Below are 27,615 nucleotides of genomic sequence, written 5' to 3'. Positions count from 1 at the left end.
CAGAAACATAATGTAGCTAATAGGATATAATAGAACTTTACTCGTGTGGAATACCAATACTCACTCAAGGTCTAAGAGCCTGTACAGTGTACATAGATTTATTAATGGGTTGCATGACCATCAAGGGGCCAGGGTCATAGTACATTTTATTCAGATTATTATAGTTTTTACAATTTATTTAATTTATTAATTGACCTACAAGTTGATCAAAAACCATCGCTGAATTTACATGGTGCATTATACTTCAATACATTTTAATTTCATTCTGATTCACGTCGCTTTTCAAAGGTCTGAAAATATGATAACCGCCCAAACAATTCATCGACATCAAAAGTGCCAAAACATTACATAATAATAACAATAATTAATTAATGTTATTTCTATACAGCACCAAAAGGTTTAATAATTTTAATTACATTTAAATTTAACCCTTATGCTCAGCTGTAAATGATGCCTATTTGAGAGGATTGTGCATCTTTGCCTTGGCCGGGGGTTAAACTATTAAGTAAACACAAGTTTATAGCTGCAAATTAAATCTGACTTGATAAGGTAGATGCACCTAACAAGAAAGGTTGGCAGGTTTTCTAACAAAGGACTTAAGAAATAGATCTTGACTTGACGAAATTATGTGACACTATTTCTCGTAAATCATACTTCTCGAATGAAGTTTAGGAGTAGAGGCAAGTGTTATTCGAAGGCTTTCCCAGTCAGCCCAGACTGTTTAAATTGTGTTTGATTGAATGGAGTTGGGTTAAAAACATATAAGTGATCTACGATAGTTTAACTTGTAGAAGCTTTTAATAAACATGTGTTAATCGTTGTCAGCGTTGTGTTTGATTGCTGAAGTACACTCCGATTTATGAGTATTAAAGGTTACCTACCCTTACGAGATTCAAGATATTTTTACAGTGCTCTTCATTTTACCCTCTATTACGGTTGCCCAATCACTCAGCTAAGTGTACTCTGGTGGCGACTGACCAAATTAAAATGTTAAGTCATCTAAGATCAGCAATTGAAGTGTAAGGTAACTAATTCATGCAGTTTGGGAGCAATCAAAGATGCGAACTAGTGTTTCGGTGTGTGCAAAAGCTTTCAGGTCCATACATTCCTTGCCCCGTTAGTTGCCTGTACCTCTACAATCCAATTATCAGTCATGGACAAAATGTCAGACACCAAACGGTGAATTGTTAATTCTGAGAAAGTGCTAAAAACTAAATATCTCGTTTCATTGAAAAATGTCTTGTTTCATTGAAAGATTGCAACTGTTTCCAAAAGCAGTGAATTATATTATATATATAACTTCATAAATAATATTAACTTTACAAAGGCACTGGTTGGAGATGTGACATTGAATTATTTAAATTTTTAGTCAGCAAAAAATGGAGTCATACCTTCTGATACAAAACTGAGTATCAATGGCATACTATTATCTTGGAAAGAGTACAGAATACAGATGACTCAATATCTAGGTGTGACTTTAAGTTATTACTTAAATTGGAATGTGCGTGATTCTTCACAAAGATATATATCTCACTCTATTTGAAATGTATATCGAAATTGCTGTCTGCAGAGGAGAAACTTACAGAAAACGTCAACCAGTCCATTAAAACAAACAAATGTGCAAAATTTGTATTATATAATAAGAAGTTTAGGTACTAAGAAGCGTAGGTACTAAGAAGTTTAGGTACTAAGAAGCGTAGGTATTAAAAAGCGTATGTATTATTGTGTACTTACTATTGTGCCTTTAATTGATATCATAGATATTTACTAACATCCTCAAATGATTGCAGATGCTGTGTTTTCTTATATTATTTCTACCTGAACTTGCCTTATCTCAAACCTTTGGCTCTGTTGGTAAGTTTACTGGTAACAGATATTTGAGTTCAATTTATTTGCTGAGGCACCATTTCAGTGTGGCAAAAAGCGATTGATAATGCAATCTGCAGCATTTTTATTGTTACCGCAAACTTACATTAAAAATCAGGGAAAAAAACAAAAAAGTGATTCCACAATCGCTGAAATAGTGCCTCTGAGTGATTTGACACAACTTTGTTGATTTTCTGTTACTTCTAAAAAGGGAACTATTACAAACAAATGATCACTGTCTTAATAACCGTCATTTTTTCAATAAGATTATAGCTCTTTCAAAGCAATAAAGATACAGTTATTTTATAGCTGACACATTTTTTCACTGCTTAGATACCATTTTTTATTTCAGAGTTGACATCATCAGCTACAGCGGTTTTTCAGGAACCTGTTACACCAGGTAATTATGATCAATTCAATTAATTTATTAACTTAAATTTATTAATTTAACAAATTTCTCTCCATTACAGTTTCTTATTAGTTACACTATCAGACATTTTGATTTCCAACAGTTCAACTTAGATAACCACACATGCTAACTAAACAATTTGACTCTCGACAGAACCAACAGTGACTAACTGGGGTGTGTGGGGTGAGACGTGTCAGTACAACTCCATCATGACAGCATGCCAGAAGTCACGTGAGAGGTTTTGTACTGTAGTGGTTAACTCCACCCGCTCGTGCAGTGAGACTCTCCAGGACTTCACTGACTGTCCAGATGACCAATGTGGTTAGTTTTTTACCAGGTTATTTTCCTTATCAATTGGAGCTAAATCAAAATACATAAAACATTTTATTAATTCAAAAGTATATAATTTTAAACAATATCCTTAAAATCTATAATTAATTACTTGGTCAACATTAAACATACATTATTCCACTTCACCAGATAGGTGGTCTGACTGGGAGCAGTGGTCACAATGTGCACAGCCAGTTGATGACCGTTTGTCCTGTAACAAGGAAAGGGAACGACATTGTCTGCTGTCGGGAAAATTATGTGCGGGGGAGAATATGGAGGTATCGGACTGTGGTAGGCAGCATTGTGGTGAGATTAATATTTTAATTATATTTTAAAATTTAAGTTATGAACAGGGTGTTCACGAAAAATTTGTATGGTTTTAAACATCTGTAAATTAATTTACGAAAGAGCAACCAGCTATATTTAGCTATTTATCTTATTTTCTATGTAAATCGGTAACAATTTTGTTACAACCATACCAATCGCAATCTACAGATGTTTGACCGACTAAGTTATAGTTATACCTCTTATATTCCACGGTCATTTCTTGACTTTCTCAAAGTGATGATGAAATATTCTTCCCCTATTCTTCAAATGTTGAATTAGATTTATAAGACATTGTAGTTTTCACTGTCATGAAAATCGTCGTTCAAATGTTAAACTTTTTTTTACCAACCTCCTATATATATACAGTGTATAGTGTACAGTGTATAGTGTACAGTGTATAACTGTATAATGTACAGTGTATAGTGTATATTGTACAGTGTATAGAGTATAGTGTATAGTGCACAGTGTTTAGTGTACAGTGTACAGTGTATAACCTCCCTTTCCCGCAGCTCCAAAGTTCAAATCCCACGGCAGACAAGTGAGTAGGATATCATACCGCCGCAGCTTCCTCCTTGTCTGCGATGTGGAACCATCCAGAACAGTGGGGTATCAGGGCATGGAAGTTATGTGGAAGAGAGACCCTCATTATATTTTATCAGATCTCACTAGGGCCGATCCTGATACTCTTAGATACCAAGGTAAAAGAGAAGGAGTACTATATTTTATCAGATTTCTTTATTTATTTGTGGATCTTGTCACTTTACCAGGGCCAACTTGTAGTGACGTTAAACCTTGTGATGTGTGTGCAGTATTGCTGCAAAATATTTGCAAGGTGCGCTATCAACCACATCTTAAACTAAGTAACCTGTGGAATGACATTGAAACTGAAAAGGTGAGGCAATGTTATGCAATAGTGTTTTATAGCCAGTACTATAATCTAGCGGTTTCTAAGAAACATCTCGTACATTTTTAAGTACCTGTGGGATTTAGTTTTAACTTGTAAATATATTTAAACATTAGAATTGTTCAAATTTAACAGTTGTATTATAGTAGATCAGCAAACCTGTATCGCTTTATTTAAAATAATATGTAGTTATCATTAAATGTAATCGATGACGGATTTATCATCCATTAGGATGATTTTAGGATTAAGATAAGATAAATTTGAGATAAATACTTGAATATAAACACAAGTCACAAGATAATTAATATTTACAAAACTAAAAGTGTCACTTATGCTGATGGGTTAACATACGTTCAGACGAGCTGACGGAACATGAGACGGGTATTTACACGTGTTGCGTTAGAAACGAGTTCGGGACACGTTGCCGTGACAACTGGGATGTGAAACTTAGTGATCACGGTAAGTTTCAGAGTCATTGCTGGTATGTTTCAGAGTCATAGCTGGTATGTTTCAGAGTCATAGCTGGTATGTTTCAGAGTCATAGCTGGTATATCTCTGAAGATTTTAAACAAATGGCAAGAAAAATGCTATATAATATTGGGGGGGGGGGGGGGGGGGGGGGGGCCAACCATATTAAAGTATATTAAAGTATATCCCCGGGTCAAAATCGGAAAAAATCCTACATTTTAATATACTTTAATATACCTACAATTAGAAGATTTATATTCTTCGTTAAGATTTACATGATGAACTATATTTTTCACTTAGATTCGCAAGATAAGCCTGTTTTAGGACTAGTACATGAATTTCCATCCAGATTGGTCAAAAATTGGCTGAGCTATGAGCTTAAAAAAATATGCCCATATTTGGGCATACGCTTTTGCCCAAATTCGCTTTTGCCCAAATTCGATAAAATTTCAATATTTTTTAATGAGACTCTATGTGAAAGATATAACTCAGTGTTTGTTGAATTTAGTGGATACTAAGTAAAAAGACCTCCATGAACAAAATTTGGAAAATTGCACATAATATCTCGGTTCGGAATACTAGCCAAAATGACTTCATTAAAATTGAAATAACTCCATCAGTTTTCAATATTTTTTCAAGAAATTTTTGGAATCGATTAAGAATTGCATTTCAAGCTTATTTTAAGCAACAATTTTTGATGTAGGCCTCCAAGGAGATAGGGATATATTAAAGTATATTAAAGTATATTAAAGTATATCCCCGGGTCAAAATCGGGAAAAATCCTACATTTTAATATACTTTAATATGGTTGGCCCCCCCCCCCCCCCCCCCCAATATTTAATTCGAAATATTTGAAGCACGATATTTGATTTTAGTTTTAAAATAACTTTGCAACGGAGGAATGCGGAGTTTTAAATTGCGCGGGAAGTTTGCGCGGGGGTCTTTTCGGTGTATTTTGGGTACATTTCGATTCATGACGTTGCGACTACTTTTTCTTAGTTTCAGTATACTTTATCTCTACCGTTTTCATTACAATTTTGATTGCATAATACTTTATTTACCTATCACTATACATATTTAACCTTAAATTATTATTTTTAGTGGAACTATGTAAAAGGGGATCGTTGCTAGCGTCGAAACTGTTTTAACCCTACCTTAGTCAGTTGAAAGTCTGATAGCATATGTTCTGTTTGATTTGACTAAACTAATGCCTTTCATTGCTTTATAAAAGACCCATCGCAGGATCTGGTGCTGGCCAGCCTGTGAACGCACAAAATATCTGCACTGTGCAGAAAAACTAGAAATGACCAAGGAACTAAGGCGATGTAGCGCCGAAACAAGTAAAACATTCCCAGATGGGGAGAAGCAACCATCAACTCAGTGTGCGAGACCGAGTGATAAACAAAACTTATAACAGTAACACAAAATAAATGTGCAGTTCAAAAAAAAACTGTGATGCTAGCTGTAAGCGTAAAAAGTATGGGGCTACATAGTTACGCTGTAACCGGCACTTACAGGAAACCGAAGGATCAAGTACTAAGGCCAGCGACGGTTAAGGTGTTATACCACACTTTCTTCGCCCGAAGCTTCGCTATATTGATCATATACAGCTCCTCACTTAACCCTCTCACACGATTTCTCGAGCATTCGGCTGAGTAGACGGGGGGCTGCATAGGTCCAAGGGAACCCTTTCAACGACGCTCTCCTCGGTCGACTCAGCCGAATGATAGGAAACTTGATTGAGGGTTAAATGAGGAGGGGTACCTGTTAAAAGTTCAAGAAACTTCCTAGGATATCCCTTCAGTACATACTGTAAACATATAGATGTGGATACTGGCGGGGAGGTGATAATTGTTTGTTTACATTAATAGTGAGCACATGTTAAGCAGGCTGAGGAGGTGATAATTGTTTGTTTACATTTTAGGTCGAGCACATGTTAAGCAGGCTGAGGAGGTGATACATATTTTGTATTATAGAAGGTTTGTAACACTTGTAACGCCTTCTTGTTACCCCCCTTTGAGGACCCCGAAATATTTTCTGAACGAAAGCTCAAAAATAACCGAGAAATCGACCTTCTTATTAACTCATTTTGATGACTGTTTCTGACCTAAAATTGCACGAAAAATCGATTTAGCTAGGTTTCAGAACCTATAAACACTTCCTTATCCCTCAAAATTGATGTTTTATAGTTAATACGACCAACAAGCAACATATATTTTGATCCTTCGGTTCTACTCATGACCTAGACAGTTAAGCTGAACCCGACAGATTGAGGCAATCCTCACCTTAACTGATCAAACTGGTACTAACACAATTTTCAGATATAAATGTTCTTTGCGATAAGTTTATTGCAGCTTTGCAACTTGAGTGAAGACCAGAGTACGAAAACACACAGCAGGTAAGCAACTCACTTTTGGTGACTGTTCCTCACGAACATTCTGATCCTGTAACATATGAACAGGGAGATCGTCTCCTTAACAAATCGAACAGGTACTATCACAATTTCCAGAGCACAGCATGATAACAAAGTCAAAAGAAACACAATGAAGGTAGGTTACCAACACCACAATATAACAATCATACTGACAACTGAATTAAATGTATTCTGACGACGGGCAGCCTTGATGTGCTCCGTGGTCCTCAACGAGAGACCACTTGTAATAGAGGTGTTATGTCATGTGACACCGATCCGTCCAATCACAAACAGGAAAAGTGAGCAGATCGATATCGTGTGTTTACTTTCCTTATCTTTATTTGACCCTCTGTTCACATTGTTATCTCTACCACATCTTGACTCGGCAAGGTCCGCGTGCAATATCTGCACCGCGGTAAACACGCCATGATTACGTCATGAACTTGAAATAGTGTGATTGTTGTACACTTATACAACCGTGCCCATCGCCCACGTACATTACAAACTGCTAATTGCAGGTATATTTTATTTAAACCTGCTAATTGCAGGTATATTTTATTTAAACCTGCTAACATTTCTTGTCAGAGAATTCGTGTCCTAGTTTTTATTGTCAAACACTTACCGTCCAAGTTAAGTTAGGGAGCACCCATGGGTATATTCCTTTGGTTCCAGTTGGTGTAAACTTAAAGCACAGTTCATCATTTGGAATTCCACTGAGTTGATAATCGCGACCACATATTACAGCAAACTGTACATATTACAGCAAACTGTACTTATCTCCGCAGTTCAGCCGAGACATACTATAACTAAAAAATTATGTTATTATTCTGTTCCTGACTGGACGATAAGCATCACAGTCAGTTGGAGGAGCGACCAACACACTATCAAGATCGGTTGTTTATCTTAAACCCCATCCCCCGCCCCCCCCCCCCCCCCCAACAGTTTGTAATGTACGTGGGCGATGGGCACGGTTATATAAGTGTACAACAATCACACTATTTCAAGTTCATGACGTAATCATGGCGTGTTTACCGCGGTGCAGATATTGCACGCGGACCTTGCCGAGTCAAGATGTGGTAGAGATAACAATGTGAACAGAGGGTCAAATAAAGATAAGGATAGTAAACACACGATATCGATCTGCTCACTTTTCCTGTTTGTGATTGGACGGATCGGTGTCACATGACATAACACCTCTATTACAAGTGGTCGCTCGTTGAGGACCACGGAGCACATCAAGGCTGCCCGTCGTCAGAATACATTTAATTCAGTTGTCAGTATGATTGTTATATTGTGGTGTTGGTAACCTACCTTCATTGTGTTTCTTTTGACTTTGTTATCATGCTGTGCTCTGGAAATTGTGATAGTACCTGTTCGATTTGTTCATATGTTACAGGATCAGAATGTTCGTGAGGAACAGTCACCAAAAGTGAGTTGCTTACCTGCTGTGTGTTTTCGTACTCTGGTCTTCACTCAAGTTGCAAAGCTGCAATAAACTTATCGCAAAGAACATTTATATCTGAAAATTGTGTTAGTACCAGTTTGATCAGTTAAGGTGAGGATTGCCTCAATCTGTCGGGTTCAGCTTAACTGTCTAGGTCATGAGTAGAACCGAAGGATCAAAATATATGTTGCTTGTTGGTCGTATTAACTATAAAACATCAATTTTGAGGGATAAGGAAGTGTTTATAGGTTCTGAAACCTAGCTAAATCGATTTTTCGTGCAATTTTAGGTCAGAAACAGTCATCAAAATGAGTTAATAAGAAGGTCGATTTCTCGGTTATTTTTGAGCTTTCGTTCAGAAAATATTTCGGGGTCCTCAAAGGGGGGTAACAAGAAGGCGTTACAAGTGTTACAAACCTTCTATAATACAAAATATGTATCACCTCCTCAGCCTGCTTAACATGTGCTCGACCTAAAATGTAAACAAACAATTATCACCTCCTCAGCCTGCTTAACATGTGCTCAATATTAATGTAAACAAACAATTATCACCTCCCCGCCAGTATCCACATCTATAGTACTATTACTATTAATTGTAGGACCCGTAAGAAGCAAAGACCGTGTTGTGGATGACCTGTTGAGGTTCACAGTTGAGCGAGGCAAGAACATTACTCTTCATTGCTATCTGGAGGGTTACAAACTCGAGTACAGGGTAATATTATATTTGTTAAATTATTATTTATTTAGTCAATTCTTGTTTTAATTTATTGAAAATGTACCACTTTCGCAACGGAACTTGAAATAAATATTTGTTTTGTAATTTAATGGGTCTTTTCAGTGGTTCAGAGGTGATGGTGAAGGGAGAAACATTACAATCGTAAAGGGAGAAAGATTACAATCGTAAGAAAGTTTCGTTTTTAGACTGTTTTTGATTTTATCAATCATCATCAACATATTATGTAGTTTAAAAAATGATTAAGTTAGATTTTTAATAGAAACGTTCTAACATGAACCAGATTATTTTACTACTAATTTAAAGTAAAATACTCCTGTTATAGTATTATTAGTTGTGAACTCATATTTTAGTCCATACTTGGTATTATTTGATGACATGAGACAAATTTGTCTCAATGGAGAAACTGTTTTAAGATAATCTGACTTGATATTCATCCTTTCAAGTAACTACAACTAATTAATTAATTATGAAGTTAACTAATTATGAAATAATCAATACCTCACACAATCAATACCCAGGTTGCAAATAACGAACATGTCAAAAGATAAGCAAGGAAACTACTCGTGCTGCGCGTTTGACTTTGAGTTTGGCAACTCTCTGTTTTCACAAGGATACGAGATATCTGAATCGGGTTAGTCACTTCCTGTATAGTAATAGTAGTAATATTAATAGATATTGGTATAGTAGTAGTATTGTAATATGTTGGATAAACAGTAAAACATCATATTTCTGATGAAATATTCGTATTTTTTCTACATCGTTAGTCCTATAATAAAAGTTACATAATATTGTGTTAGTATGTCAGATGAACAGGTTTGTAGTATTGGTAAGCCCTTTTATTCCTCCGGCTCATTCTACTTGTGTCACGTGTATAATAATACTATTATAAACTATTATACAAATTATACAAACTACCCTGAACTTTTAGAAAGAATTTGGTTAATTTTTGTGATGACCTTTTAAATGAGACTTGTTTGAAGCAACTGCTCCTTCATAATATTTTGTATCATTTCTCAAAAAAGTCACACTCTCTGTGGTACACCCTGTAAATAGGCAAATTATAATGTTGCCTAGTTTTGTATATATGATATCAGCCTCTATGATGTACTTCTTGTAGTGTTCGTATTCCTACTCAACGACACTATTCGGGTAGAGTTGACAATGATTTTACTGCTGACACGCATCATCAAAGAAAGCTCCTGATGTAAAAAATAGGGCGAAAAATAGGAACAAAAACTGATTTTGGAAGTTTATATGTCTAGTTCTTCGTGTATGATATCAGTGTTTCTGATGTATTCCTTGTAGCATTTAGTCATCGTTTATCCTACTCAACTACAATATTCGGTGACAATGTTTTTACTGCTGACACGCATCATCAATGAAAGCAGCCTCGATGTAAAAATGAAAAAAAAGAGGATCAAAAAGTGGAGGGTTTGGAAGGTAATATTGATATCCTATGGATGGTGTAGGGTTCGGCCTTATAGAGATAGATACTAGGTTTTACAATAATTTACTCTGAGATGTTGTTAGAAAACTCTGGTTTGATATTTGTAGTTCGTTTTTTAGGTAAGAACTATAAACTTATCAATAATCATATATGTCTAATATCAAATAAATCTGAGCACGTGACCTCTGTCGCGTGTCAGAAACAATATGGTCACGTGTGAGAAACAATATGGTCACGTGTCAGAAACAATATGGCACCTGTCTGAAACAATATGGTCACGTGTCAGAAACAATATGGTCATGTGTCAGTAACAATATGGTCACATGTCAGAACCAATATGGCACCTGCCAGAAACAATATGGTCATGTGTCAGTAACAATATGGTCACGTGTCAGAAACAATATGGTCATGTGTCAGTAACAATATGGTCACATGTCAGAACCAATATGGCACCTGCCAGAAACAATATGGTCACGTGTCAGAAACAATATGGTCACGTGTGAGAAACAATATGGTCACGTGTCAGAAACAATATGGTCACGTGTCAGAAACAATATGGTCACGTGTCAGAAACAATATGGCACCTGTCAGAACGGTGTTCTGATTTTTCAGACTCTGGATCAGATAATCCCAGTCTGTTCGCCTTAATTCCGGACTGACCAGAGAAAAGAAGATAACTTAGAAAATCTAATTCCGGACCAACCCGTCCCGCGAAAATTCTATTTTCGCTGGAATTTACCTGGTCCGTAGTAAGATGTGAAATTTGATCTAAGATTTTTCTTCTAAATTTGCAGCATGTACAACAAAAAATGACACAACAAAAAATGTTAAAATGATGGTTGAAATCGACTGAGTTTAAATTCCTGTATAAAATATATTATTATAAAAATTATGATATAATTCATCACAAATATTTAGTGTACCTATCTACAAAAATCTACAAAAATTTTTTCACTTTGTTGTCTATGGACTATGGTAACTTTGTAGTTAAATCAACGCCCAGCAATGCCAACATATACTTTCTGAAATTTGTGTTATATATTACGTAATTCGTCGGCTGATGTCATGTGATACTACCAACCAAGATCTCAACTGTGGGCTTTGCTATCGACTTTCTTAATAAATCATAACCCCCCCCCCCCCCCCACATCGCCCGTTCCTATTTACGTCAATGAAAACTCACTGCTAACTAACATCTATTCAAGTGTAATACAGATAAATCCTATTTTTGGTTTTAACGTCACTTTCTCTTTTCAGAAAACACCCAGCGAAAGTACCTGATAATAACGATAACAGTAATATCGCTACTGATAGTGATACTAGGTCTTGTTCTTTATATTACATGGTAAGTAATCACTAATTACATGGTAAGCAATCACTAATGTAACGTAATGTGTTTTTATTAGAATCCACAAACTAGTTAAGTGCTTTTTACGTTGGATAATCATGGATGATACAAATTTTTATCAAATTCCACGCCAGAATGACTGGAAGGAATGTAATGTGCATTTTATTAATAGCACTTTGCTGTGTGCTGTGTTGTAGCTCCTCATTAAGTGCTTCCTATCGATAAGAATTAATAATGAAATATCGCAGGTACTACAAACTGTTAGCTCCCAAACCACCCCCAATATCAACGATACCAAGACGACACAACAATGTAGTTTTCACACCGGACATAGGTCAGTTAACTTGGTTCACTCGCATAAATTTACTTCCTTATGGTCTATAAGGCCACTGGTCTAAGCAACCTCTTGTAATTCATCCTTCGTGCAAATGAGTTTATGTCACCCCCACTGCACTGTACTACAACAAGAGTACGTTACCAGCATCACGGACTAAGGATAGGACAAAGAAGACACTCTCTGCCGAACTCATAGAGCCTGGCAGGTTAGTCTGGCAGTGGCTCACACTCTGTTGATATCTCTTTAATGAGACTTGATTTGAGGCCTCTCAACTTCCCTAGTTGAGTGTGTCCCACAACCAAGCACATTGCCTAGAAGTCCTACATTATGTATCACATAATGAACCTGGACATAAGTGGCGTGTAGCTCTATTAACCAAAACCAAAACCAAAACCAAACCTCTTGTAATTTCAATCTGCAGTGTTTACATTGAACGAATGTGTTTACACTGAATCGTGCCTTTTTTGGAACGCGCGATTCGGATAATTCTTGAAACTATCGCGCAACCGCTCCGATCCCTGCGCGCGCGCATATCATGCATATTATATGCATATATATGCGCGTGCCATGCATGCCCTCAATCGATCAGGCCTCCGATCCAATAAATGCATGGATCACATGGTCGTATGATGAATGTGATGAATCACAGAAGAAATAATGCATAAGAGAATTGTATCATTATTTTGGGAGAGGTATGAGGGAATCTTGGTAGATTCTTACCTATATATATACTAATGGCAAGCCTGTTTTAAAGCGTCCCAACAAATTGCTTCATAATTGGATTGAGGGGTCTACTAGTTTATTGATCGTAGCGATGCACTTCTAGCTGTGAAGGATTGCCATCGTCAATCAAATCTCCAGATGAAGTATCGTGTACACAATTAGTTGCTCCAATTATAACTACAATTAATATAACTGACTGAAAATATCATTATATATCCAGATGACGACGACGCAAGTGGTGTTTACGAAGACCCTGATAATATGCTCTACGAAGAACTGCCTGATGGGCCAGGTTACATGCAAATGGCTGAACCAAATTGTAAAGGAAACTGTAGAGTTTGTTTTGTTTTAAAGACCCGAGGGCCACCCTTATATTTATAAGGGCTTTGAAACCGGTTTATTGACAATATAATATATAAATAAACTGAAATCGTAACATTCATGTCAATACTAACTGAAATAATATAATCTGTAGTTAAAATAATAATACTTTCTGTCACTTAATTAAGATATATGATGTAATAAAATGAATCTCTTTATTTCCACACTAATTCTCACATTACTGGGTTGAGAGGTCTAAACTTAATTTTTATGATGGTTTGGGACAGGTAGAACCCATTTTTAAACTAAAACATGTCCCACCTACCCCGGAACATAAAAGCACTACAGGGGTAAAGATTTTAAAGTCTGGATTTTAGCTGGATTTCGGTAATTTTGGGATGGGCGTGGCCCCTGGGAGTGGCCTGAGTGGGTTGAGAGGTCGAAACTTGATTTTTATGATGGTTTGGGACAGGTAGAACCCATTTTTAAACTAAAACATGTTCCACCTACCCCGGAACATAAAAGCACTACAGGGGTAAAGATTTTAAAGTCTGGATTTTAGCTGGATTTCGGTAATTTTGGGACGGGCGTGGCCCCTGGGAGTGGCCTGAGTGGGTTGAGAGGTCGAAACTTGATTTTTATGATGGTTTGGGACAGGTAGAACCCATTTTTAAACTAAAACATAAAAAGCACTACAGGGGTAAAGATTTTAAAGTCTGGATTTTAGCTGGATTTCAGTCATTTTGGGATGGGCGTGGCCCCTGGGAGTGGCCTGGGTGGGTTGAGAGGTCGAAACTTGATTTTTATGATGGTTTGGGACAGGTAGAACCCATTTTAAACTATTTTTAACTTTTTATAATGACGTTTTGACTAAAATATGTTATGCGACATTTAATGATAAAAGTACAGATGACTGTGGTGATACAATTCAATATCATTGTTTTCTCTGGACCCAATATATTCAGATTCAGAATTAAGCTTTTAAAATTTATTTGAGACAGGTGCTGTGATAATTTCGAGTAGTTTTCTTTGATAGTTTAATATGATCGCTTTATTAATACGAGCTTTCTCAGCTATTAGGTAGCAGCAATGTCGGATATGAATTTGAGCTCTGGTATTTTACGCTGAGCGTTTTTCTACATATTTTTTCGTTTCTGAAAGTAAAGAAAATATAAAATATGTGGCTTTTTAACTTTTTAGTTTGTTTAGTTAATTGTTCATAAGATCCATATTTTATCTATATTTTCTGAACAATTCTTAAATCAGCCTGCAATCTGCATATCAATTTTTACGATTTCACCTATAGTTCTATACTAGAACTTGTAGGAATATACATTATTCGATGTTTTCAACACATTGAATTCTTTACTTCAGTCAGCTTTTAGTTTAACTGTAAATAATAAATACCCATCATTATAATCTAAAAGTTCTGCTATATTCCATTTTAGTCAGGATTTGTTCACTGAATTTGACCATAGTCGGGGAGCATACACAATATGTAATGTGAAATATACAGTTGATTGGTTACACCTTCATACTATTATAGCTGCAACCATTCACAAAAATTGTGTTTTGACTTTCCTCTAGTTAAGTTTGTGAAATATAAGTTGCTATAATATGATGATCTCTGTATTAAAAATTTTGAAAACTAAATAATTATCTTAATTATGCAAATTTTTGTCGCAAAAAATGCCCACAATTATTTATTTCGTTGGCATTTAGAAATTATATTATTAATACACAGAATAAACTGCTTGTTATACCATTATCTAATTGTTTTATTTTTAAATGAAGACAGGTGAGGTGATCTTAATTAGCTTCGCTAGTGGCAAATCGCCACGTGACCGATAATTTGGTATTAGATTGGTCGCTGCTGGATTGATGGAAGCTGACTGGCTGTTTTAATTATTGCTGTCACGTGTCAATGTTTAGATTCCCTGTCCCGATCATGATACAAAAATGTCCACATAAATACATAATTAATGATACAGTTTATGTTTGTCAAGAACGGCAAAATCTTTCGTTGGATTATCTGCAGCCACCGGTACACATGATATACCGCTTACCGGCCCTATAAATCATCAAGTCACGTATTTAAAAGTACTACGTATTTCAAAAGAATAGCGGTTTCCGTGAAAAAGTACTTTGCCTGATTCTTCTCTTTCCCTACCCAGCTTTAGAAAAACAAACAGTTGCGGGTTCATGTTGACTTCATAAATTATCCACTGCAGTTCCAAGAGCTGTTTTGAAAAGAGAGTCTAAACGCTGTAAAAGTTCTGGAACAATTGTTTCGACATTACAAATACAACCTTCAACTAAATCTAAGTCATTCTTTGTCAAACCTTGACAGGTGTTGATTTTCACAAATACTGCATCACTTTTCAATTGATCACTTTTTTCTGAATGTGGATCAGTTTTCTTTGTGACTGGATCACTGGTATGATACACAATCGGACCGTCTTCCAATGAACCCTGATCGCTCATTGTCAAAGCTGAAATATCTTTAACAGACATCTGATCACTCTCAAGTTCGACGGCAACTGAATCACGCAATCTTTCTGATGTTGAATGCATGCAAGAACCGTGTCGAAACTTTATACAAATCGTGCCAGTCCCAACAAAATAGTGGTTGTTCCTGACAAGTTTCATTGCACTGGAAACCTCCCGACAAAGATTTTTCATCGGGGGACCTGTCTGGATATTCTTATCTGGGGTTGAAATAAAGTTATTCTTTAAACTCAGTTCGTCATCACGTAGTCTTTCAGAACTGTTTTGTAAGAGTTCTTCCTGTCGGCAAATTAAAGTTTTGGCTTGATTATCATTCTGAAACGTGTCTGATGTTGATGCTATAATTGAACAAAGTCTAGATGGTCCTACTGCAGAACTAGGGGTTCCAATACTGACACTGTCTGTTGCTTTTTCATTACTTCCCGAACTTAGATCAAAGCCAATTTGGCTGGAAACTTCATCAATACAATCGTCAGTAAGCGTAAGGTTACTGATTGACGTTCCGGAATTATTAGAGTTTCTGTCAAATATCTCGGAGTTACAGCAAGTATTCAGGCTGATAGTATCAGCTGGGGATTGGGTTAATGTCACACTAAAGGTCTGGACCTGTTTATCACAGTGATCTGAGGAACACCTGGTATTTTCAGTGTCTTGACTACTGGAAGTACTTATACTTGAAGTACTTACACTGGAAGTACTTACACTGGAAGTACTTACACAGCTCGATTTATTTTGAATGACAATCCTATGAGGCATAAGACGTTTGGGTCTCAAACTTCCGCCCTGTAGAGAACTATTTCTCACCACCTGAAATTCGCTTCCAATCATATTTTTCTCAGATGATCGGTAGATATGTGTCAAAGTACCACTACCACGTGTTTTCACTTTCCCTCTTGCGATACTGTGAAGTTTCTTGAAGGTCTTATTGGAATTTGCCAGGTTTTTAGACAGTGCAATAAGTTGATCTTCTTCCAGCTCAGATAGCATTGTTACTTTTGGTGCACTTCTCGAATGCTGTGGATACGATTGTAAACTTACAAAATAGGATGATTAGAAAATATGGATTAAAATACAAAAATTTGATTCTCAAAACACTTAATGATATAAAACAAATCGAATACAATTTATGACCACGCTACACGAACTACAAAAACATCAATGTTAGTAAAAAGTGTGATCATTTTATGTTGGTCAATCTTTCATCATGACTAAATTGGTTTGACAGCGATTCTTTGTGACATTTCTTTCGAAATTCAATTAGACGTAATATGGAAAATCAAATATTTGTACAATTTATGGCTTTTCTAAGGTTAAACTCAGGCTCTTCTTGCACAAATGTGTTTAATTGGGACAATTGGGACAATCGCTATTGGCTTCGGTTTGAATTTTGGCTGTCTGTGCACGGTTATGTTAATTCTTCGGTCACTTTCTTTCAAAAGTCTCCTAGTATTAATAATGTTTTGTGTAGTGAAATTATTTATGGCAGTCAGGAATGGAGAACAATTGTCAATTTCACTACTGGAAGATTTTATAAAAGATTATTAGCAAAACTGATTCGCGAATGAATCCATATTTTCATTCGATCTGAGGTTCTACTTTTATGATCGGTACAGTCAATGACATTGATGATGTCATTACTACCTAAATATAAACATATCACTATCATAGTCATACCACTATTAGTCAAGTAGAATCATATTACCGTGACAAGATCGCACATTAACTCAACCCCGCTTTATTGGGACTGTGGTTTGTAGATAGCCACTCTAAACTCTGTTAACTCACTATTTCGGTTATAGTATTTCTGGTATGCAGTCTGATTTTAGAACGTTAAGGTTATCCCACGCTAACAGGCCATTAACCAGAGCCCCACGACACACCACTCTTCCATACAAACCATCTAAACATCAGTTTACAGAAGCTTTCCCGATAACGCATGATCCACCAACACGGAGTGGTAACCATGAGGGAACCTTGAGGACCACGTCCATCACCAACAGCTTCTCCAAATCTTTCAGCAACTACACGAAGAGGTTCGAAAACAACACGATTCCTAAACTCCAACTAAAACCTTCAACTCCTAAATTGAAGTGCAGGCAGCAACATGTCCACACGTATGGTAAGGGATGCTATGATATGAAACCCGGGGCGCCTTCAGGGAGTCACGTGACTAATCAAGATGCACCGTCATGGACCTGGACTGATAATATGCAGTCAAAAGATCCATCTACTGTGTGCGATGCTGTAGCTCCTTCCGGATCGTTGGAGGATCACCTGAAACCAGACAAGTCCACATTTGCTGTGTGCGATGCTGTAGGTCCTTCATGGACCCAAATAGAACCAGAGAAGCCCACAATTGCTGTGTGCGATGCTGTAGCTCCATCATGGACTCAAATAGAACCAGACAAGTCCACATTTGCTGTGTGCGATGCTGTAGGTCCATCATGGACCCAAATAGAACCAGACAAGTCCACATTTGCTGTGTGCGATGCTGTAGCTCCTTCATGTACCCAAATGGAACCAGACAAGTCCACATTTGCTGTGTGCGATGCTGTAGGTCCATCATGGACCCAAATGGAACCAGACAAGTCCACATTTGCTGTGTGCGATGCTGTAGGTCCATCATGGACCCAAATAGAACCAGACAAGTCCACATTTGCTGTGTGCGATGCTGTAGGTCCTTCATGGACCCAAATAGAACCAGACAAGTCCACATTTGCTGTGTGCGATGCTGTAGGTCCATCATGGACCCAAATAGAACCAGACAAGTCCACATTCGCGGTGTGCGATGCTGTAGGTCCATCATGTACACAAAGGGGCAATAAAGAGCCAATAAATGAGAATATTTCAGTATGCGATGGTGAAGGTTCACCAAGGACTTACAATTACATGGGCGAAAATGAGGTAAAAGAGTGCGAGCCCAATGTTAGTTCAAGTGGTGGTGCTGTTGGTCCGGTTCGGGTTGACCGCAGAATGTCTGTGGGCCTATTCAGGACAGCTGACGGATCTGTCTTCAACCCTGATAGAGAAAAAGGATCAAAGAGTCAGAAGTCCTACCTATCGGATGACGACACCATTAAAAGTGAAGACAACTTGGCACCAGATAACGACAGTCTGATGCAAAACAAAAGAAAAGGGACAAAAATCGGAGAAGACTCCAGGTCAACCTGTACTTGTGGAACCTCTCACAGTTTCAGTGGGAGCACACATTCTGTAGACTGTACCGCACACTCACTACACAGTGTGTGCCATTCAATAGTTCCTTGTGAGAGTCAGGGTAGTAGTGGCAGTGGGAGACGACATAGGAGGAAGAATTCATTGGAGGTTTGCGGTTGATAATTTGTTTCTTGTCTGGGGTTACAGATATTTCAAGTTTTCAGTTCGACGCGAAATAGAGTGCCGATGATATATAGTTTTACTAAAAGAGTTGTACTTACAAAATTCGAAATATTTATATATTATCTTTTAAATAGTTTTTTTTTCAGGATTCAACTCATTCTGACAAGGTCCACAGCTCTAAAAAACTTAAATCGTATAGAAAGATCACAAGAACGACCAGAACAGAAATAAAAAAGAAGCCGAGTTATAACGTTAGCTATCGGCCTTTTCCTCAAATTGGAAGAGTTTCATCGCCCATAAAAACAAAATATGGTCCTTCTCATAACTGTTACCGAGATTTTCAGGTAACATTTGATACTTACTTAACTAACTTGCTCATTTGAACTTGCTATGTCCATTTCCTAGACGTTTAAAAAAATCGCACTGGTAATGATTGGATTGTTTTCAGGGAGTGACAACTTTGCCGAACCCCCAAATTTCTCGACAATCCATCCAAAGCTTTAGTGACCCTCAGGATCAGCAATACGACAGAAAGTTAGAAGAGATAACATCACTTATCAGAAACTGGCAGAACCAGCTAGATATACCAAAACAGAATAACTATCCGTCTCCGTGGTACCAGTCAGAGTTCCGTGGTGCTCCTAGTGAACGAGAAAACTCACCAATCAAACAAGTTGGAAATCAACCAGGCAGAAAAGTTATCTCTGGAAACAGTAACCAAGCTGCCCAGAATACACCTGGGGACATGGATAAATCTATCCAACCCTCAGCTGGTCCAATAACTTACAACTATTTCTACGGTGGAGGTCAGCAGCCTTCACCACAACAAATTACCACTCAGACGTGTCCTGGAACATTCAACCCACCCAACATCTGTCAAGGATGTCGAGGTCAAATACCAGCCGGACCAACAACCACACAGCCTCAAACTTCTCCTAAAGTTACCAAGCCTGTAAACAACACCAAAGTCCCACCACCTCCTATAATAGCATCAGCGGCTGTCCAGGGGTGTGGCAAGGTTCAAAGTACCATCCCACCTGCTCTGCAGGACACACATTCTGGCCAGCACCTCTACGAGAACGACTTGGTGATCGAGGAGGACTGGGCTTCTGATCCTACTGAGGTGAGTGCAGTTCTTAAGGAGTGGCCTAAACTTAACTCCTCGCTGTTTTCCGGGGGTGTAACCCGAGTAGTAAATCAGGAGATATCTTTCGCTTTTTCTTGTCCACAGTTGGAACCATTACCATTTGTCGCGGGTGTCCCTTCTCGTCCTTCCTTAGGAGAAGTGATGGAGCAGAGATTTGAACCAACGAGTGATAACAATCAAACTACTGTGACGTTTTCAAACCTACCAAGTGTCAGCGCTTTACCAACGATAGCTAGCGGAGTTAGGTCAAGGAATGTTTCAGAGAGTTCGAGGAATTCAAAAGATGAGAGTGTTCGAAGTATAGCTAGCGGTGTACCAACAAGAAATAAAACTAAACATGGAGACAACGAGGAAAACGAACCGGAGTATAGTATTTGTGATGCCGTCAATCCTTTCGCTGTAAAAAACGCTCTAAATGTTTTCCCTCAAGATGAAAATCCGATTCCTCAAATTCCTGCTAATATCGCAGTTTGTGATTTTAGCGGGCCTGCACAAAAACCTGCCTTAAAACCACTATCAGAGGAAACTGAACAACAAACAACATCAGACTCTTCCAAAAGTGGATCTCTGCATTCTTGTAAAACACCTGACTCAACCGAATTTAACCAGGGCACATTTCTCACCAAAATTCAAAACATCATGGATAAACCGGCAAGCGATGGTTCTCTTGACGAGGAACAAACGAGAGTTCTTGCTGACAAATTTTCAGATTTTCTTGGTCCACCCCCTGATACACCCCCGCCGGGAAAAGTCACCAGCATTTCTTCTTTATCATCACTTTCATCCTTTGAAGAGTTTCTTGAGTATGAAACTAACCAAAATAGCGGTTTTGAGATATATCGCGATCAGGATCAAAAATTTGTAAGACAAGTTTCTGTTGAATCAGAATCAAGAAATTTGACAGCACGATTACAGAAGCTGAACAGATTTTCCGAAATATGTGAAGAACCTACCTCATCCAATGCCAACAGATTTGATTTTCGTCCAAGAAGTTCTAGTTATCAAGTTCAACAAAGCTCTGCAAGAGAGTTCAACAAGCTCCGTTTTAGGAAACGGTTCAGAAGGAAAGCTCCTCCCCCAGAGCGGCGTGACCGGAAACGTATCTCATTTCAAACGATCCAACCTCCTCCATCAGCAATATCAACTCAGCTCCAACAACTCACTCTCTCCTTGAAATCTCAGGGTGAGAAGAACACATCTTGTCGTCATCATTGTTGCTGTGCATCTCGTGGAAAAGACAGTCTGAACAATTCTATGATGACGACGCAGATGGTGAACCCTATGATGCAGATGAACCCTATGATGCAGATGAACCCTATGATGCAGATGAACCCTATGACACAAATGAATCAAGCGATGCAAATGCCTCTGAGAATATCGAATCAGATGTCAGAAAAAATAACAAATGAGCGACTCAAACCTGAGAGCTCGCAACACAATGTTTTTAAACCAAACAATTTACCTGGCAGCTTAGTTGAAATAAAGTCGGATACTCACATGCAAGATATCATGAACGATCCTGTGCTACAAAACCCCATCATCGCACAACAGGCTTGGCCGTACATTAGCCAAGGATTCGTCCCTCCCTTTATGGCGGGAAAATCTTACGGCCAGAAGAAGAAAGAAACAAATATCACAAGTACAAAAATCATGAAAACAGAGGAAATCAGGCCGCTTAAAGTAGAGCCAGCACCGAATCCCCCGGAAATTGAAAAGAAATCGAACAAAGTTGAAAAAAAGAGGAAGGAAAACATCAGCGAAAAAGCTGAAACAATCATTAGTAAAGAGCAGCTAGATGATCAAATTGCTGACATGATGGCTTTTGGGGCTGCCATGATGGAAGGTATCGAGAAACCTACCAGAAAGGAAATCGAACCGAACACTTTGCCGCTTCCAAGTGCAGTTTCAACGGTCATGGCTTCTAAGAAGTTTGCTGCTTTGCTTATGAAGTATAAGAATAAGAAAAAGAAAACACCTAAGTCCGCTTGGCAGATGGCAAGCGCTTCTGCTTTGGCTGCAAATGAAGGTGGTTCGGATATGGGACAACAGCAAATAGCAACCAGCTCAGATATAGGAATGGATATGGGACAACAGCAAATGGCACCCAGCTTAGATTTAGGAATGGATATGGGTCAACAGCAAATGGCAACCAACTTAGATTTAGGAATGGATATGGGACAACAACAAATGGGAACTTCCGACCAAGAATTCGGCACGGGTCAACTTGAACTTGAAGTGCAGGATATTCCACTAGAGAATACAGATGCTTTTGGTTAGTGAGGTAATCGAGAATAATTCTAGGAAATTGAAAGTTGCAGTTTAGGTACAAATCTTTAAAATGCACAATTCAAATTGTCCATATTAAACCTCTAACAGATAATAGCATAATATCTTGCACTTTTCTGTTTCACTGTGAAATTATTGCAGTACCTTGAGACCACTCTAGCATATAAGTAAAGTTTCTCTTTTCTCAGTGATGCCAGTGCAACAGCTAGATTGGGCGGGAGGCGGTGACAGGGAGGAGTCTCTCTCCGCCTCTGACGTTCCTCAAGACTGTGAATTTGAAGTGGACTTCTTTCTAGAGGACGAACGAGAGAAGAACAATTTATTTTTAGGTGCGAACGACAAAATTTGTACTGAGCAAGAAAATATTTGATATTTTTCAGTTTAACTGAGGCCAAATTGAGGTACTGAATAATGATTCTAGCATTTACTATTAGCTTTCTAACCGCTGATAAATAAATAACATCCCGACTTTAAAATGTAAAAGGTGAATACAAAAAGTTTTATTGAATATTTAAAATAAATTTTTAAATACAAATACATAAAAATGTTTAGTTTAGATTTTACAGGGAACAAGCCCATGAAAAATTTAAAAAGGAAATCAAAAGAACTTCAAAGTAAATCACATGCTCATACCAATGCATTTCTTGTACCCCTCTTTCAAGTTTTAAAAAATGGGAGAATTTTCATAAAAAACCCCAACCCCCTTTTCCCATAAAAATTTAGTTTTAACTTTTAAGTTTTAAAGACGTTTTAAAAATAAAAACACATATTTTACGAAAAAATTTTCTTGTAATGTATTAAACCCAATCAACCAGCCAATTTCACCTATACAACTCCCTTAAATCCCGGGCCTTTAAATTACCCTTTATATGGTGCGAAAATTGGGTCGCTAAAACTTTTAAAATCACGCGCTATATACCAACCTAAACGCGCTCAAACGATACTCGTGACTGTCACTGACAGCTTCCAAGGAAATTTTCTATATGGGGGCTTCCGGTGGAAACAGGAAAGAGCATTTGGGAAAAATAATAGGGGTGACACGATAATTTTTTTCACTGAAATTAAATTTTACCATCACCAGCAGGTGGGGGGAAAGGGAAAATCCCTGTTTAGCGTGTTAAATACTCCTTAGCTACATTGTCCCGGTCACTAAGTACTCCCCGACTAGAGTAATTAAAATATAAACATGAAAAAATCGAAACGGCAAACAAAATTACAAAACAGAAAACTATCCGTCTCCGTGGTACGGGGTCAAGTTTTAATTTGGGGCCCCTGAACGGGAAAAATCACCACCCAACAAATTAGAAATCAACCAGGCAAAAAGTTTTCCCTTGGGAACAGTAACCAAGCTGCCCAGAATCACCGGGGGCAATATGGATAATCTATCCAACCCTCACTGGTCCCCTAACCTACAACTTTTTCTACGGGGGAGGGGCAGCAGCCTCACCACAACAAATTAAACCCCTCAGACGTGCCTGGAACTTCAACCCACCCAACATCTTCAGGTGCGAGGCAAATACCAGCCCACCAACCAAAGCCCAACTTTTAAAGTTACCAACCAAAAACACCAAGTTCCCCCCACCTCCATAATAACATCAGAAAAGTCCGGTATGGGAAGGTTTCAAAAAACAAACCTATTTTCAGGACACACATTCTAACCTTACGGAAACGACTTGGGTCAAACCCGGGCTTTTTTAACAACTGAGTTCATTCAAATCCCCAAACTTAACTCCTCGCGTTTTCCTGTAACCCAATATAAAACAAAGGAAAGAAACCTTTGCTTTTCCTTTCCAAAAAAGGGGTTTTTTGGGAAAAATTACCATTTTGCGGGGGTTCCCTTCTTTGCCTTTTGAAAATGGGGGCAAAATTTGAACCCAGTGAAACTTTAAACTATTTTAGTTTTTCAAACCTACCAATGCCCCGCTTTCCCAAGATTTCTACGGGGAACAAATTTTTCAGAAATTTAGGAATTCAAAAAAGGATTTTCGAAGTTTCTCGGGCCAAAAGAAAAAAACTTAACATGGCAAGAGAAAACAACCGGATATAGATTTTTGCCGTAATCCCTTTTGTTAAAAAATCTAAAAGTTTTTCCCCCCTGCAGCAAATGGCAACCAACTTAGATTTAGGAATGGATATGGGACAACAACAAATGGGAACTTCCGACCAAGAATTTGGCACGGGTCAGCTTGAACTTGAAGTGCAGGATATTCCACTAGAGAATACAGATGCTTTTGGTTAGTGAGGTAATCGAGAATAATTCTAGGAAATTGAAAGTTGCAGTTTAGGTACATTATTATTATTATTATAAAACAGGATCTTACCGACAAAAATGATTCTTAAAAATACCTTAATGCGGTAAACTGTACCCTTGAAAAAGATTTTCCCAACATCTGTTGCATGCAGCTATATCTCTAATTTCATTCAATTCATGAGAGTTGTCCATTTGCAAATTTCTACTACTTAAATCACTTCTTAAAACCGATAACAAGTTCATTCTAGGTCTCCCCAATCTTCCAATAAATAAATTATCTGATTCAATAGCAAAAGAGAGAGCCGTTTGGGCTGGGGTGTTCTCCATACTCCTGAGAATGTGTCCAAACATCTTCCACCGCTGGTGTTCGATACGCTTTGATAACTTTTCAACTTTGCACCTTTCATACAATGCTTTGTTGCTTATCATACCTTTAGGCCATTTGATGTTTAAAATGGACCTGAGGTGTCTACGATGAAGTGTGTCCATTTTCTCCATGGTTGCTTTTTTAGGACTCCAACTATTTGAGTTGTAAATTAATACAGATACAACTTGAGCGTCATATAACCTCAGCTTTCTTTCAAGGGAAATTTTCTTACCGGACAACCAAACTTTTTCGAAGTTCTTAAAAGCAATTTCAGCTAGGATTCTCCTTCTTTGAATGTCCTTCTCAGTACACAGTAAGGAACCTAGTGACTTATTACTTCGCCATGGTTCATTATTAGCTAATGGCTGACCGTTAGTGTCTTTATCAGATTTTTTCGCCAGGTAGAAGGTACTGAATTCAGTTTTACTTTCATTTACTTGGAGGTTCCAGTCTTTGAGAATCTCTTTCACTGCAGGAAGGAAAATTCTCAGTTTCTCGATGTCCTCGTCAGCAAAGTCACAATCGTCTGAATATTCCCACTCAGTTGGAAAACCTAGTTCTGATACTGGTGGGTTTGGTCTCCCAGATACAGCTCTGAGGTGGTGTAAGGCTGCTGCAAGAATAAGTGTGAACAGCTTTCCAGATAAACTGTCACCTTGAAAGGCTCCGAGTAAACTTTCAAACTCTTCCGACAGTGAGGTTAACACGAACTCTAAGGAGAGTATTCGATAGAAGGTATTGAACTAAGCGAATGTCGTCCTCCGAACAACCAGCATCTTTCAAAACATTTATGATAGTATCCCTTTTCACGGTATCAAAAGCTCTACTCATATCAATACCCATTTTGCTAAATGTCCATTTCTTCCTCATCACAACAGATATGAGCATTCTCTGAGCCCACACAATGTCAGAGCAGCTCCTACCTCTCTTGTAAGCACTCTGCCATGGCATGGTGTAGTTGTCAATTCTACTCTCAACCCGTTTTAAGGCAATTTGAGTGAGCATCTTCCTCGATCCGTTTAACAGTGTAAGTGGTCTAAGGCTTGTGAGGGGACCTTTAGGTTTACCGGGCTTCTGCAGAGGAGTCACAATACCTTGTCCTATCGAACTAATGTATTTGTTCCCACTAAATGACTCGTTAATTGCCTCAGCATACTTCTCAAAAGTGATTGGATGGGCGTACTTTATCAACTCATTCTGGAGATTATCTGGACCACTGGCACGGTTTGATTTGAGTTTACTTGCAGCAAGTTTAACTTCAACTGGTGTAATGGGGTTATCAAGTGGTTTTGGATCGCAGGTAAAAGGTTGCAGGCCAGCTTCAACTCCTTCTGTTAGTTGTTTTTCGAAGAAAGATTTCGCTGTGTTTGCTTTCCCTAAATCGGTACCAATAGGATTGTTGTTGGTATCATTGACCACTATGTTACCCGACTTTTTTATACCAGCTAAATATCTTGAAGCTTCAAACATCTTTCTGGTGTCGTCAGTGTTATTTATTTCTTCTGCTAGAGCATCAGCCTTCATGTTATTTATTTGCACTAGTCTCTTAGAAATGCTATTCTGAATCTTTCTAACTTCTCTCCTATCTTCACTAACATCACTACCGCTTGGGGCTGATTTGATCTTCACAGTCTGATCACGCTTTTTAGCAACTAATGAAGCTACTGTTAGATCACTGGAGAAATTTTGTTTAGAGGATTTCCCTTTCAGTGGTATAGTTTCTTCAGCACACGCACGTATGTCACTAAAAAGTTCATTCATTTTCTCATTTGGGTCATCTGGATAAGTTTTACCCGATAACCTTTCAGCAATCGCACTTTGATATTTCTGTCTGAGTTCTTTATCCCTGTAGAGAGTTGAACAGTCAAACTGAGTGCTGTCTGATTTGTTGGTTTTGTGAATGAGAACATGATTTTTCAGCGTTAATCGAGTTACAACAGGTTTGTGATCAGATCGTAGCTCAGCGCCTCCGTATGATCTGCTGTCCTTTATTAAAACTGTAGACCTCCTCCTGCAAAGCACATAGTCAAGTTGAGCGTATATAGGAGTATTTCTCTTAGTCCTGTGTTCACCAGTCCAAGTCAGTTTGTGCCTACTGGGATGATCGAACAAAGTATTACATGCAGTTAGGTCTTCTTTAACCATAAATTCAAGTAAATGCTCCCCATTTTCATTTCTAGTCCCAATACCATGTCTACCTATCAAACCTTCCAGACCTAATTGTTCATCAACCCTAGTTCGTTTACCCAGCTTTGAGTTGAAATCTCCGCAGTGGAACATTTCCCATTTTGATGGAGTAGAGGATACATTGTGTAAATCTCTATAGAACTGAGACAGTTTGTCAGGGTGTTGTTGAGCACGAAGAGATGTGAGACCATAACTGTTGATGATCCTGAAATTCTTATTACTACCACCCTTGAGAGGAAAACAAAAGTCAATATACCCAACTCTATCAGAGATCTGTTTGAAGGTTGTGATGAAAGGTTGCAGTTTAGGGCTAATAACAAATCCGATACCCCCATGACATTGTTCTTTCTGATCAAAAATTAACAGTCTGTAGTTGTTGTGAAGTATGATATCCACCTGATTAGTGCACTTAGTTTCTTGTAGTCCCACAATGTCCATACCATACCTTTTGCAGTCA

General features: G+C 38.0%; 1 protein-coding gene across 1 annotated transcript; it reads left to right on the top strand.

The window, feature by feature from the left end:
• The first annotated feature begins 1,777 nt into the window (after positions 1-1,777).
• Positions 1,778-13,270, top strand: LOC134825457 (uncharacterized). The gene is made up of 12 exons (XM_063837633.1): positions 1,778-1,854; positions 2,219-2,266; positions 2,429-2,596; positions 2,756-2,911; positions 3,442-3,630; positions 4,194-4,295; positions 8,761-8,873; positions 9,000-9,061; positions 9,416-9,528; positions 11,602-11,689; positions 11,941-12,026; positions 12,973-13,270. Exons 1-12 carry the CDS (start codon positions 1,791-1,793, stop codon positions 13,131-13,133), a joined length of 1,350 nt encoding a protein of 449 aa, XP_063693703.1. The 5' UTR covers positions 1,778-1,790; the 3' UTR covers positions 13,134-13,270.
• Positions 13,271-27,615: the final 14,345 nt, after the last annotated feature.

Source organism: Bolinopsis microptera, chromosome 13 (genome assembly GCF_026151205.1).
Source record: "Bolinopsis microptera isolate Bmic1 chromosome 13, MBARI_Bmic_1.0, whole genome shotgun sequence".
NCBI classification, from domain to species: Eukaryota; Metazoa; Ctenophora; class Tentaculata; order Lobata; family Bolinopsidae; genus Bolinopsis; species Bolinopsis microptera.
The sequence above is the reverse complement of the archived record's forward strand: the minus strand, read 5'-3'. Positions and strand labels throughout refer to the sequence as shown.